At 37.8% G+C, this 13,641-nt stretch overlaps 1 protein-coding gene across 18 annotated transcripts in view; it reads left to right on the top strand.

Annotated features, from left to right (window-relative positions):
• DTNA (dystrobrevin alpha) overlaps window positions 1–13,641 on the top strand; it is a 267,832-nt gene that overhangs the window by 168,267 nt on the left and 85,924 nt on the right. For all 18 annotated transcript variants that reach the window (XM_060775262.2, XM_060775250.2, XM_060775249.2 and 15 more), the window contains exons 2-3: window positions 1,529–1,596; window positions 8,720–8,800. In XM_060775262.2, the coding sequence (XP_060631245.1) occupies window positions 1,530–1,596; window positions 8,720–8,800 (148 nt within the window). In that variant the 5' untranslated portion in view covers window position 1,529. The remainder of the gene's footprint in view (window positions 1–1,528; window positions 1,597–8,719; window positions 8,801–13,641) is intronic.

The following is a 13,641-nucleotide window of genomic DNA, read 5'->3' as shown; positions in this document are numbered from 1 at the left end:
TGGCTAAGACAATCCTGAAAGCTGAAATCTGCAGAATTCTCATTGTCTGTTTGTGTTTCCTTAAGAAGCTATGTACTAATTTAAATTAGATGTAATTATTTATGCCCAACAGTTTTTGGTATCATTTTGAAGTAAGGAAATCTAAACTCGTGTAGTTTTCAGAGTTGCAGATACTATTCTGGCCTAAAGTCAATGTAAACTAATGGGAGGAAGCCTCAGAGACACAACATAAAATTAGAAATTTAGAATTGATTGACTAGGAAAAAGAAGATGCACAGTGGTCCATATGATGGAGCTTCATTTAAAAGGTTTTCACTGAAGCTACAAAGAAAGAACTAAGCATTGTTCTATGGCAGTGTTTCTCAACGTTCCTAATGTTGAGACCCCTTAATACAGTTCTTCATGTTATGGTGATTCCCAACCATAAAATTATTTTTGTTGCTACTTCAGAACTGTAATTTTGTTACTGTTATGAATCGTAATGTAAATATCTTATATGCAGGATGTATTTTCATTCACTGGATCAAATTTTGCACATACCCAATACACCCAAAGTTGAATACTGGTGGGGATTGATTTTGTTATTTGGGAGTTGTAGTTACTAGAATTTATAGTTCACCTACAATCAAAGCGCATTCAGAACTCCACCAACGATGGAATTGAGCCAAATTTGGCACACATAACTCCCATGACCAACAGAAAATACTGGAAGAGTTTGGTGGACATTGACCTTGACTTTTGGAGTTGTAGTTCATTTGCATCCAGAGAGCACTGTGAACTCAAACAATGATGGATCCGGTCCAAAATTGACACAAATACTCAAATGTGAATACTGGTGGAGTGTGGGGAAAATACACTTGGCATTTGGGAGTTGTAGTTGCTGGGATTTATAGTTCACCAACAATCAAAGAGCATTCTGAACCCCACCAATTGTAGAAATGGGCCAAACTTCCCACAGAACCCCTCCCTCTGCCTTAAATGGGCTTGCTGGTGCAAACACACCCTCCAGCTTCAGACGCTCTCCCTTGCCCACACATGCGCACCACTTCCATGCACCGAGCATGCCTGCTCTCCCCTCCCCACTTGTGAGTTTCAGAAACAGCCCTCCCTTTGGCTGAGAGGTCAGCCAATCACAGCAGAGGAGAGCTTTGGTGGGAGGATTTGCTGTCTATTTCCAAAAAGGAAGAGAAGGACAGGCAGAGAGATCTTTAGCTTTCTCTGCCAAAAGAGTTCCTAAGAACATCAGAAATATATGTGTTCTGATGGTCTTTGGAGATCCCTCTGAAACCACTCACAACCCCGCCAGGGTCCCAACCCCCAGGTTGAGAAACACTGTTTTATGGAGAGAGGGTCAAGGTAAAAATGTAGATATTTGAGGGTAAAATTTAAATTATAAATTGCTTACAAGAGATGTTCTTGAATATGTTGTAGAGGGGAAAGAGTAAGCCAGAACATTTTAAACATCTTTGCAAATGTGTATAATTTACGAAATGTTTCTGAAGATATGCTTAATATTTTTGTTGCCTAGAATGATTGAAGACTGTGGGAAAAGAGGAACTACCATGGCAGAAAGGAGGCAGCTGTTTGCAGAAATGCGTAAGTGCAGTGACATTGTTTTTTTCCCCCCTCTGGCAGATGAATTATTTCTTGCAAAAGGCCAAAACGGCAGAATGAAGCTTTAGTAAATATTGCATGGATTTGAGCCCAGATCTCTAGACAACTTGTTTTAGAACATAGGGGTTTTAAAGGGCTTTCAATGTGAGACACGTTGCAAGAAAGTATACTTAATTAACCTTTTTCTAGCTCCATAGAGTAAAAACTATTTTCTACTGTCTCTACTTCTAAGAGATTCAATGTGAGCATATCCATCATAATAAAATATATTATTTGGAGAGGAAAAAAAGAGATGTGAATAGTAAAATCCTATTTCTCCAGATTAACATTATTCTATTTACAACATTTGTTTGCAGCATTTCTATACCGCTTTTCTCACCCCTCGGGGGACTCAAAGCAGTTTACACAAAAATAACTACAAAATTCAATGCCTTACATACATAAACCAAAACTCTGAACTACTACCATATGTTAACTAGTAGAAATATAATCTTGTTGACTATGCAAATACCAGCCAGCTCTTGTAATGCATTTCTTTATTGTGTCTGCAAACTGCTGTCATAGCATATGAAAGCAATTTTTATAAACAACTCATTTAGCAATTACACTGTTAAAGATAGAGAATCACGTTAGAAAGCTAATGTTGATTTTACATAATTTGCTTATTAATTTGTTCTTTTGTAATTTCTTTGTAATCAATCACCATGCCATAAATACTGTGTTTGTAGAAAAATTGTGGCAAGCCAAATCAAAAATACAAATACAATTATTAGCAGAATTACATTCACCTCGGAAAAGGACAAATCCTGTTTCTTTTGTTTGTGGCTATTTGATGACAATTCTGCTATCTCTTTTTTAAACTAATATTTTATTTCCACAACTGACAAACAGCAGGGAACCTTAGGCAGAGCAAGATGTTCACCTCCAGAGACAGGCGCTTAGAGAGTCTTGTAGAAATTATATCTATTCCATCTAATAATCATCACCATCTTTATTTATATCCCTCCCTATGTCTTTGTGGGGACTTAGGGTGGTTTACAACAGGCAGCAGCAAACATTCAATGCCGTAAGGTACTAACAAAAAGCAAAACAACCAAAGCCACCCAAATAAAAAAACAAATCCAATATCCACTTCAAAGTGATAACAAGGATATTACCATGAATTTGACAATGACAATCTATTCCTTCTCCTCCTCCTCGTCTCTGTGCTTCCTCCCCCTGACTCCCTGCTATCTGGTTTCATAGGTGTGTTGCTGACTTTAACATGGTACAAGCCCTGTCTCTGCAGAACTAGTATCTTCTGTTTTATTTATCCCTCTCCAACAAGATATGTCCTCTGTAGCCATTTTCTAAGTATAGCATGACTCTATGGTATTCTTGAGCCAGGAAACCTTCATTTCAATAGAGTTCCTTATTATCTGGGGTTTTGCATATCCACACAAAAGCTGGAACATTATCCATGGATACAAAGGTTGTACCACACTTGCATCTTGTTAGCCTGAACTGATTGACTGTCTTCCCTAGCTCTGTTCCGGCAATACATCACAGACAGTATTGGTGTGAAAGACCCATGACTCAGTAAGGTGCCTGAAAGGCAGATGGTCTACACTGAATGCTCTACTAGACATTGCACTGTTCTGCTAACATTGTTCATGTTGCTTTTGAATTGCAACACACACTGTGGAAGAAGTAAGCAAGCAATTGCAAACATTTGTGGGATGACCAGAATTGTGACATGACGTCTGAACCTGCTGCCCTCCAATGCAATGGAATGTCCCATCTACACTGCCATGTAGTTTCACAATGCAGTTGTACTGGATTATATGAGTCCACACTACCATATAATGTAGTTCAATGCAGTCAAATTGCATTCTAAAACTGCATTTTTAACTCCCACTGTGAAATAAAAAGACTATACATGATAAAATGGGTCTAACCTATTTTTTTCCGGACCTATTTATTTATTTAGAACTTTTGGAATGACTTGGGAACAAACTGTTAAGGGAAATTAACCTGTAAAGTCACCTAGTTAGAACTGTCCCTGTGCCAGGTGTCACTCCCTCTGACCACCTCTCGGGATATATGAGTACCATAAATCCCAAAGACCACCCAAAATTATTTGGCTGCACCTCTTGGCTGATGATGACTAGAAAGCCTTCCTGAGGGCACTCCCTCCGAAACTTCACAGTTTTTCAAGAGTGAGAACCCTCATTCCAGCCCAAGTGTAGCCCCCTTTTCAGGGGCTGCCGGCTGTGAGTGGGGCATATGGCAGTGTAGATAGGGACGCAAATACTGTTCAATGTTCAAAAAATATTGATAGCCACTGCTCCTTCCCTTTCAGCAATAAACAATATGAGCATACTGGACTGTAGTTAAACATAGCTTGAACTGAGCAAAAAGAATTGTTTGAAAAAAGGAGGACGACAATGATGACTTGGGCAACGTGTCATTTTAGTGATGTGACATGAGAGAAACAAGTTGGCTGATTCAATGGGTTTTCTAATTCTTCAGTGATATAACTAATGGAAGGAGGAAAGTCATATTTTGTTTTTGAATAAGCTGTCTTGGAGGGAAATGAAAAGTGTTTAGAAAAAGACAGTGCATAGTTCAGGGGAGCTTTTGCCAGGAACAGATGGTATTCATTCAGCCCATTGGTAAACTCCTTGAGTGAAGAGTGGCTGGCAGATGGGGAATTGAAAGGAGAAAAGTAAGCAAAAGTATAGTGGGTGGTGTTAGCTGGGAGGGGGGGATAATGCTGCTACTTTCTTTCCTCCTATCTTGAAAGTGTGACTTTACAGATCTATAAGTTTTCATTCTCTGCATTATAATCATAATGCCAAGAGAAAACATCTTAATTTTACAATATTTTTTCTTCAGATTCTCTGATAAATCCTTCAATTTGTGTTCAATTTTCTTCTACTTATTTTTCTTGAATAAACTCTTTTCAAAGACTTGATATTTTTGTAAGATCACGCACATCAGTTAAATATAATGCTTTTCAACTTCATTCGTTCAGTTCAGCTTTGCCTATTTTTCCCCACAGCTGCAATTGCTCCTCTCACACCTGCAGACCAAAATTATGAACAAAAATATTTTCAGATCTTTCAGTCTGGCTTAATGAAAAGGGAATATAGGCTTTTCTCATGTTGTAAAGGAGATAGGGATGCCATGGAAACTTTACCCTATGGTGCTTTTGTAAGGCAACAGAGATAAACCAAATCTGAGATTTTACTTCTTATATGTGTTCTTCCAGAATACTTTGGGATGAAATGACTGATAGAGTTCCAATAACTTTGGATCCTCTTTAAGCAATAACTCCTCAGTACCTTAAATGCAGTTCATTTTTTGATCAATTGACCAGTCAAAAGTATGTCATTTCACTAATTAATAATAAACTTTCCTTATTGTTTTAGAATAGCCAGGAGGTAATTGGCCTATGAGAACAACATATCCAGTTTAAACATAGCACCGAGACTCCATTTAATTGTAATCAGTGCTCTTAGTTTCACTTCTTTCCGATTGAGACTTCACATAATGTCCTGAACATGCTTGGCCGACAAACTACACTCAAGGTGAATTAGTTCCAAAATACCAATACAGAAATGAGTGAATGGTGGTTAGCAATTTTCCTATAGGGAAAGACCACTTGCAACCTGTTTTATCAAGACAGGCTTATACTCGCATGTATATCCCATTCATACTGACTTAAGAAAAACACTCTCTGTTCAGTGTTAGGCCAATGTGTTAGACTCATAATTCTTTTTCTCCTTTTGTATTTGGGTTTCTTTAAAAAGGTGTAGGCAACTATGGGAGGTTGGGGCCAGATATGCTTTAGGCTGTAAACACATTTTTGCCATGTTATTTGGTTCGGTTTGTCAAACTAAAAACTAGAGGCCCTTCCTCTAAGAGCTGCATAGGCACAAGAGTTTCAGCAGGTGTTGCTTGCTTCCTGGTTGAATGAAAAGCAACACCTGCTGCATTTTTTGCCTTTATATGAATATAAAAGATACGGGGGGTATTCTAGTTTTTATTCCCTTTTATGTACCTCCAGGCCATTTTAGGCCCTGGAGAAGGCTTTTTTTAACAGAAAGGGAATGGTCATTTATACTTTTCCTGTTTTTTTCAACCACAAAAAAACAAAGGTGGAGGGGCTTACAGCTTGGCAAATATTCATTTAATACAGTCTAGAAAACATTCATGGCTGTTGGGGAGACAACAAAATTTTGACTCCTGGGGGCCACAAAAACATCCCTGGCAGTAGGCTGAGTATCAGCTAGTATAACTTATTTCTTTATTGTTTTGAGGTGGCTTCGTTATTTGAATTATTTTTCCTAAGACATTTTTGGAGTGCACTATGGAATAACTTAAATAACACAGTGATGGTTCTGTGGCTTTAAATTTCAAATTGCCCATTATGTAGAAGTTATCTTAACATTGTCTTAACTTGTATTTCTGAATATTCTTCTCCCTAACCAAATAAATAAAAAATATAAACAAACTATTTATATCCCACCCCCTCTCCCCAAAGGGACTCAAAATATATGGCATACATAATAATACTCAACCAACCAAGACAAGAAAATTCAAAACTCAGCAAATCATGATACATAAACAAAAATAAAACAATAATAGACATATTTATTATATCAACAAAAACACAATAAATATAATATATATGATAGCTATATTTATTGTGTTTTTGTCGAGAAAAGAACATGCTAAAGCATGTTATATGCAAAAGTCAAAAACCAGCTCCTTTTAATAAAACAATTAAAATCCAGTTAATATTGGGATCAATTAAGAACTCCATCACTTAAGTTGTAGTTAACCATTGTCAAAAGCCTGATTCCACATCCATGTTTTTAGTTCCTTTCTAAAGGTTATGAGAATGGGAGCCAGTCTGATCTCCTTGGAGAGAGCGTTTGGGTTATGACTAGGAAGGCCCTTTCTCTAGGCCCCACCAGCCACACCTGTAAGGGTCATGGGACCATGCGTAGGGCCTCCCCAGCAGACCTAAGGGGCTTAGTTGGGAGGTGCAGTCATGCAAATAGGCTGGACCCAAACTGTACCATTAATGAAGGAATCTATACTGGAGGAATATTTACATGTAACAATTATGCAGTGGAAATACATCCATTGTTTCAGTTACCCACAGCCCTCCCAACCCCCCCCCCCCCCGAAGTGTTTCTGGTTGTCCCTAGGTCATCCAGTATCATGCTATGGAACACTTCCAGCCCATGTGTGCTCAAAATATAGGATTTGCTGTGATCCATGGTTTCAGGTATCCACAATGGAATGTTTCTGTCATGAATACAGGGCATGTACTGTAATGTTCAAAGAGTATCCACTGTACAAATTTGGTTTCTGTGTATGTTTGCATGGGAAATGATTGTGAGTGGGGATTATAAGAAGGCAGAGAACACAGGAGAGGTTCAGCACCCTACTGCTATTAACACTGGTGTTCTGGAACAGCTGTTCCAGGAGCTCCAGATTTATTTGCTGTGTTTATATGTTTGTGTGCAAACCCATGCTTGGGATTTTGCAGTAGGGGGTTTCCTGTTATAATTTGCATTTATAGGGTAAGCCACCTGCCAGTTATAGTTAGGATCCCTGGTCCCGCCCCCTTTTTGCCTTTTGGAGGGAAGGGGCCTATTTTCAGTCACACAAGGAAGCCAGTCTATAGGACGCAGATCAGCTAGTCCCGTAGAAAGGCTTCATTCCTCAAACCTTCCAGGGAAATAGAAACAGCCATCCGGGGTCCATCCAGCAACCATCCAGGGGTCATCCACTGACCATCCAGTTCCAGGGAAACAGAAGGAAAAGGTCCCAAAGGCTCTGGCTGAGAGCTCACAGCCTCTCAGCCTCACAGCACCAGAGGGGAAAACAGTCCTGAAGTTTCCACAGGACATCACTGCAGAACCACAGAATTCCAGCTAAACATCTTCTAGCTTCGTCTGGTAGGTTACTCGGTTTCCAGACGCATTTGGGGATCGGCAGTATTACCCAGACCAGCGAGGCCTAGGTGATGGACGGCCTGGGAGGGATTATAAAGAGTTCTTCCTTATGAGATAGTACAGTCAAACCAAGTTAGTGCCAGTCTCTTAAAGACTTGAATAGTAAAGCCGTGAAGTTTTGTTTGAAGATTTGTTCCTTAATAAAGACTTTGTTGTACTTTTAAAGACTCTAAAGCCCATTACTTTTGGAAGTCTCTAACAATCTCTCTTCGGGCACCCCGGCTTCCCACTGGGTTTAAAGTGTGCGTTCTATAGAATAAAGACATTTTGTTCAGACCCAGTGGCGACAGAACAACTGGATATCCACATGCATATGTACTCTGTCTTTTTATATGATTGGAGTATCTGTCTGTATAAATGTCCTGTCTCATGTCATGATGCTATGACTCTGTCAGCCAAGGCTTAGAAAAGAAACTAATCCTGTTTTTATAATGACTGCAGTGTCTACAATGAATCTAAAAAGCTTAACTTTGAATGCTACAGATGCTACATTTATCAATTTAGTAATAGGCAGAACTATCTCTTTAAAACTATTGGTGATGTTTTGATATTAAACCCTACCTAAAACTGGTGACTCTATGAATGTCAGGCAGGACAAAGAAAGAAAGATACAAACACACAGAGGACTGATAATGAAAAAGATGGCATAGTGAAACCAACTTCTTGAGACTCAATCTCACTAGTACAACATTTGATACAAACGTAAATATTATTCTGAATTTGAATTTGAGTATAATGTATTTATTTTCCGCTTTACAGTCCTTTCCCTCCTGAACAGGTGGGCTGCAAAGTGAGACAATATGGTTAAGGGGAAGATTGCCAAAATAAGCCTTTTTTAAAATTAAGAAGTGATCTGCTAATGGAATTTGTCTTCATACAACAAACACTGAAATTTGGTATTTTTTTTCTTGGTATGATAGCTTAGTCATTTTTTTCTTTTTTAAGATTAGATTATTTTTCATTTGGGCTGATAATGGTAAGAAACTTTGAGAAGGCCCATGTGAACACTCCTCTGTATTCTTGCTTGTATGTGTGAGCTACGTGCTGATACTGCAAGTTATCACAGCATGTTTATACCTTTCTGTTATTAGGTGCTCAAGATCTGGATGGCATCCGTTTGTCCACCTACAGAACAGCATGCAAGCTTAGATTTGTACAGAAGAAATGCAACTGTAAGTATGCTAGCAGTTAATTTGAATTGCCTTCATTACTTTTCTACTATTGAATTATATGTGTTCCACAGTTGAACTGCAGATAGGAATTTATTTTAATACACATTAAGGGAATACTAACAAGAACACCTGGCTCTCCAAAGGATCATGCCATCCCAAAACTGTTAATTATAATTAAAAGTTTAAATTTTGCATGCAGATAGGGTTGAGGAGCAGATTTTCTGAAAAGTAACGTCCTTATCCACTTTTCTCTTATCAGGATTATGAGATGCTATTCCTCACAGATTGCTTTTTAACACTATTCAAATTTGTTCATTTTACCTCTGTGATTATCTTGTGCAGCTGGGTGGAACTTACTTTCATCTACAGTAACAGCAGATATTACATTTGCCTTTAAAATTACCATTATTAGAATGGTAAACAAATTAGTGGGGTTTGAGCTGTAAATATCTAATTATACAAACTATCCCTAAGGATGCTGTATGTGTCTTAAATTGCCAACAGATATCTTGCTCGTTTTTGGGTTGTTTTTAGGATGACACCTGAAGGTTACCTGAAGGACTGTATCTTTTTCTATGAGCTTGGTATTGACCAATAAGGATGCTCATTGGGGCCAGTCTAGCTCTTTTTGACATGTTTCGGTGGACCTTGACCATTATGTCAAAGGAGTATGTTCCAGTCCACCTTCATGACTGATATTAACCATCATATTTGTCCTTTATAAGATATAAATCCTTCTGGGTCTTTCCATCTGAATCTGTAGTCTTTCTTAAGTTCATCTGTGAGGAACAAGGAATCTCTTCTTTTCTTTATTGTCTGAGGTGGAAATTCTTTATTGCCAAATTGCTGATTTACTTTAACCTTTTGTATCCAAGAAACACTGAGATACAAGGTACCTTACTTAATATTTAGAGTTGGATTAGGAGCATGGAGACCAGTTTTCACAATCTTACTTCTGAAGATCACTTTGTAACATCTATCAATTCAGTTGCAGAATGGAATGAAGATTAAAATGGTGGGAGGCTTGTGTATTGTTATAAGCAACTTCAAGGAAAGGATGATAAAAAAAATCATAAACTTAGTTTTGTGTCCAGCAGTACGTTGCTATTTCCAGTTCTTAATCTGGCGACCCTACTCTCTCTTCTTCTTTCCCTCTTCCTCATGTTATTTCCACTATTTTCTGTACAAACCCATTGAGAGCAAAGACCTATATGTTTTATGCAAGGAACAATTAATCCTTCTTGTACTTATATATATATATATATATATATATATATATATATATATATATATATATGAATAAATAAATTTCTTGCTCAGTGTCAACTATAACAAGGTCTAGAAAGTATACAGCCTTGATGACAGGGAACACAGGATAATTTTACTACAGCATTTGAAGCTGGCCATGAAACTTGGCCATGAACTTATGAGCAGAGGGGAGGAATGCAGGAAGCAAATAAACAGATACCATGGAAACATTTGTTAGAAGCTTCAGCATGAAAATCCTTTCTTTCAGGTACTAAAATAACAGCAACAGATTTGAGACTGAAACATGGGAGACCTAAGTGGCTAGTAATGATAGTTGAATGTGTTATGTGGTCATCAGAGTTTTGGATTTTCTCTATATTTTGTTCACAGTCTTCTGCCATCTGGAATGTTAAAATGTTGCTATTATATGTGAATTGTATTTTGCAGCACTTATAAAAAATCGTCTTATTATAAAACACAGTCTTAGGTTTATGCATCCTGGGGTCCCAATATAGAGGCTGCACAAATAACAACATACTGCCATCAAAACTCTGCTATACAATTAAATATCACTGTACAACCGGAAAACTACAATTATCATTAGTGGGCGTCTTAGGATTTCATCAGATAGAGTGGTAGGAAATGAAGAAAGTGGAGGGAACCATCTTAACCCCTTCCCTTCCATCTTTCCCCATCTTCTGGGATGGCCAGCCATCCCATGTACTCACCACACCTTTTCCTAGCTTTCCCCCACTTTCCACTTTCCTAGCTTTCCCCCACTTGGAATCAGCTGCTAGACTCCATTTACATACACTTAGAAAACAAGAGTCCCACAGAGTCCCACCAGAAGTGCCTTTATATCATGTGATGTCCCGCATGGAGTCCCTGTGGGATTCCATTTTCTCTCAGTGCATGGAAACTGAGCCTAACAGCTGTTTGATGAAGTCCAAAATGAGTTTCATGATTATTCTGCCATGCTGACTGTAAAAAAAAACCAGAGACTGCTGATTTTCCTAGATCAGAATAAATATTTGGCAACCAAACACTTTGGATTTAAAACTAGATCGATTATCCTAATACAGGCTTTAATTAGAGAATACAAACCAGGAGTTCCTATCACTGGTGGTTTTTAATTTGGCACCTTGTGGGTTTCAGTGTTGTTTTTCCTCTTCTGTTTTCTTTTGAATGAAAAGCTTCTTCCTCAGTCTCATCTCCAAGACAATATGGCTGTTTTCATGGGGAATGGAATGATGCTATATTATCCATCAGAGCGGACTTATTAACTTCCATGCCAACTCCCCACTCTAATCCTTCTCTTCCTCATACAGTTCCGAACAGTTCAAATAGTCAGACCTCAAAGGCATCTAGGCTAGTCAGCTTCAGTTTCTTATAAGCCTTTGGCCCTTTTCCTCCTCTGCCTGCCACTTTATGTTAGCCTCATATTCCATCCTGTCGAATTCACAGTAATTAACATCTGCAATTTAAATGCAAGAGCTCTTAAAGATGTACTCATTTCAGATATTTTTAAATACGCCGTAATGGCTATTATATCATCAATCCAAAAATCCTCCCCAAAAAAGTCAAACTCAGCTCTGGCAGTCAGAACATCCAAGTACAACGCGAAAAGAAACAGAAAAACTGCTACAAATCTGCGGTACACACTTCTCAAACTAACACCCCTTGTAATACATTTCTGTAAATCATTGCTTCCTAAACTACATAATGTGAGGAAGACACCTCCCCCCCCCCCGCCGCCACCAGTGTGCTAGGGACTAGTACCATTTTTGTGCTCATTGGTTACAGTTGTTTGTTCCTTTCCTGAAAACTCTCAGTTGATGGCAGTTAAGTAGCATTACTACAAAGAAAACAAAGAAATAGGAAACGTGTGTTCAGAAGTAAGCCCCATCGATTTCATGATGTGCACACCTACTTGGGCACACATCACATCGAACTCAGTAAGAATTAATTGTGAGTAAGTATGTACAGGATTGAATTCTTAGCTTCCCATTTACTTGAATTATTTGCAAAGGCTGCCTTTTTGTTTTACTACTGAAAGCAACTCTAATAATAAAAGAACAATGATTCCAAAATCTGGGGTAAACTCCAGGTGTCAAAAAAATGGGACAAATGCCAGGATGTTCTGACAGTTTTTTAGTACCGTGTTAACATGATGCATTAAAATATGCTGGTTCCTTTGAAAATGCAATGCTATTCAGGGCAAGGGTTAGAAAAACGACTGAAAGGAATGCTTCATTATAGTGTCACCATTGAGGCATTCTCTTCCACCATCAAACTGTTCTTAAAGTCAAGAAGATCTTCCTAATATTTAGGTGGATTCTCTTTTATTGCGATTTGATTTTATTGGTTTGTGTATTGTTTTGTTATTTTACATTGTGAGCTGCTTTGAGTCCCAATTTTTCCAAAGTTTTTATTATTTTGTAATCTCTAGAGCAGAAGAAAGAGAGATGATTTCATCTTTTATATGATATTCCTTCAGATATTTAACGCTGGTTGTCATGCCATCTCTCATGTCTTCTCCCAGGTCTACTTACCCAGCTCCATAAGTCATTTTCCACAAACCTTGGTTTCCAGACCTTTGATCATCTTGTTCACCATCTGTGAATACATTTGAGAGACTATAACACCAATTAAAATAGCAAGAAAAGATAATCCATAAACATATGAAAAACATACTTACTTTAAGAACTATTTAACAGTGATGGCATTCTTTATGGTGGGTAGCCAATCTGTGGCATGATAGTGACATTGCCAATGGGAATCTGAGCCATTTGTTCACTGTTCCACCATCCAAGTCCTCTGAGAGATGGTGGTGGGGTATAAATTATGATGCTTATTATTATTATTATTATTATTATTATTATTATTATTATGCTTAGTTTAACACACACACACAATAAATGCACCCTCATCCAAGCAGACAGGGCTTATTTTAGTCCGCAGAATCAGATCTTTTTGCACAATTGATACATAACTAAACCTCTCAGGAAGCATGTTTTATGATACTGTCATTTGAAGAGTTGTGAAAAAAGTCTCCAGCTTTTAGCTACTGTCATGTCAGCATTTTTTTTATTTAAAAAAGACCATAATGTCCCAATAAATCTATTATATTTAAGTTGAATGCATTTTTCGAAACAAAATACAAAGAGGATTCCATCATCCATAATTTATTTTTTTTAATTATAAACAGCAAACTTTTATTTTGCCATAGTATATAAAGGACATAATTTTACTGCACCATTATATACGGTATAAGGAGATTTGCACATCCACTGATTTTGAATGGAACCAAATCCCAGCTGATACTGCTTGCCCACTGTATTTTTTAAAATGTTTTGCCTCTCATGAATGGGTGCTTTCTGACTCTGGGATTGATGGTATTGTGAAAGACCCTTGATTGGTTCATCATTCATTTTATAGCCTGCCATTCTCTTGATATACAACCCAAGGCAGCTATACACTATGCTGCTGATATGAGACAGTTTTATATCTGTTATTCCCTGGGATTCTCATTGGGGTCAGAAATATACAAGTAGAAGATACTCTATGGAGATATTTTACTTGCCTGGTTAAAA

Source organism: Anolis sagrei, chromosome 4 (genome assembly GCF_037176765.1).
Source record: "Anolis sagrei isolate rAnoSag1 chromosome 4, rAnoSag1.mat, whole genome shotgun sequence".
Lineage (NCBI taxonomy): Eukaryota > Metazoa > Chordata > Lepidosauria > Squamata > Dactyloidae > Anolis > Anolis sagrei.
The sequence above is the reverse complement of the archived record's forward strand: the minus strand, read 5'-3'. Positions and strand labels throughout refer to the sequence as shown.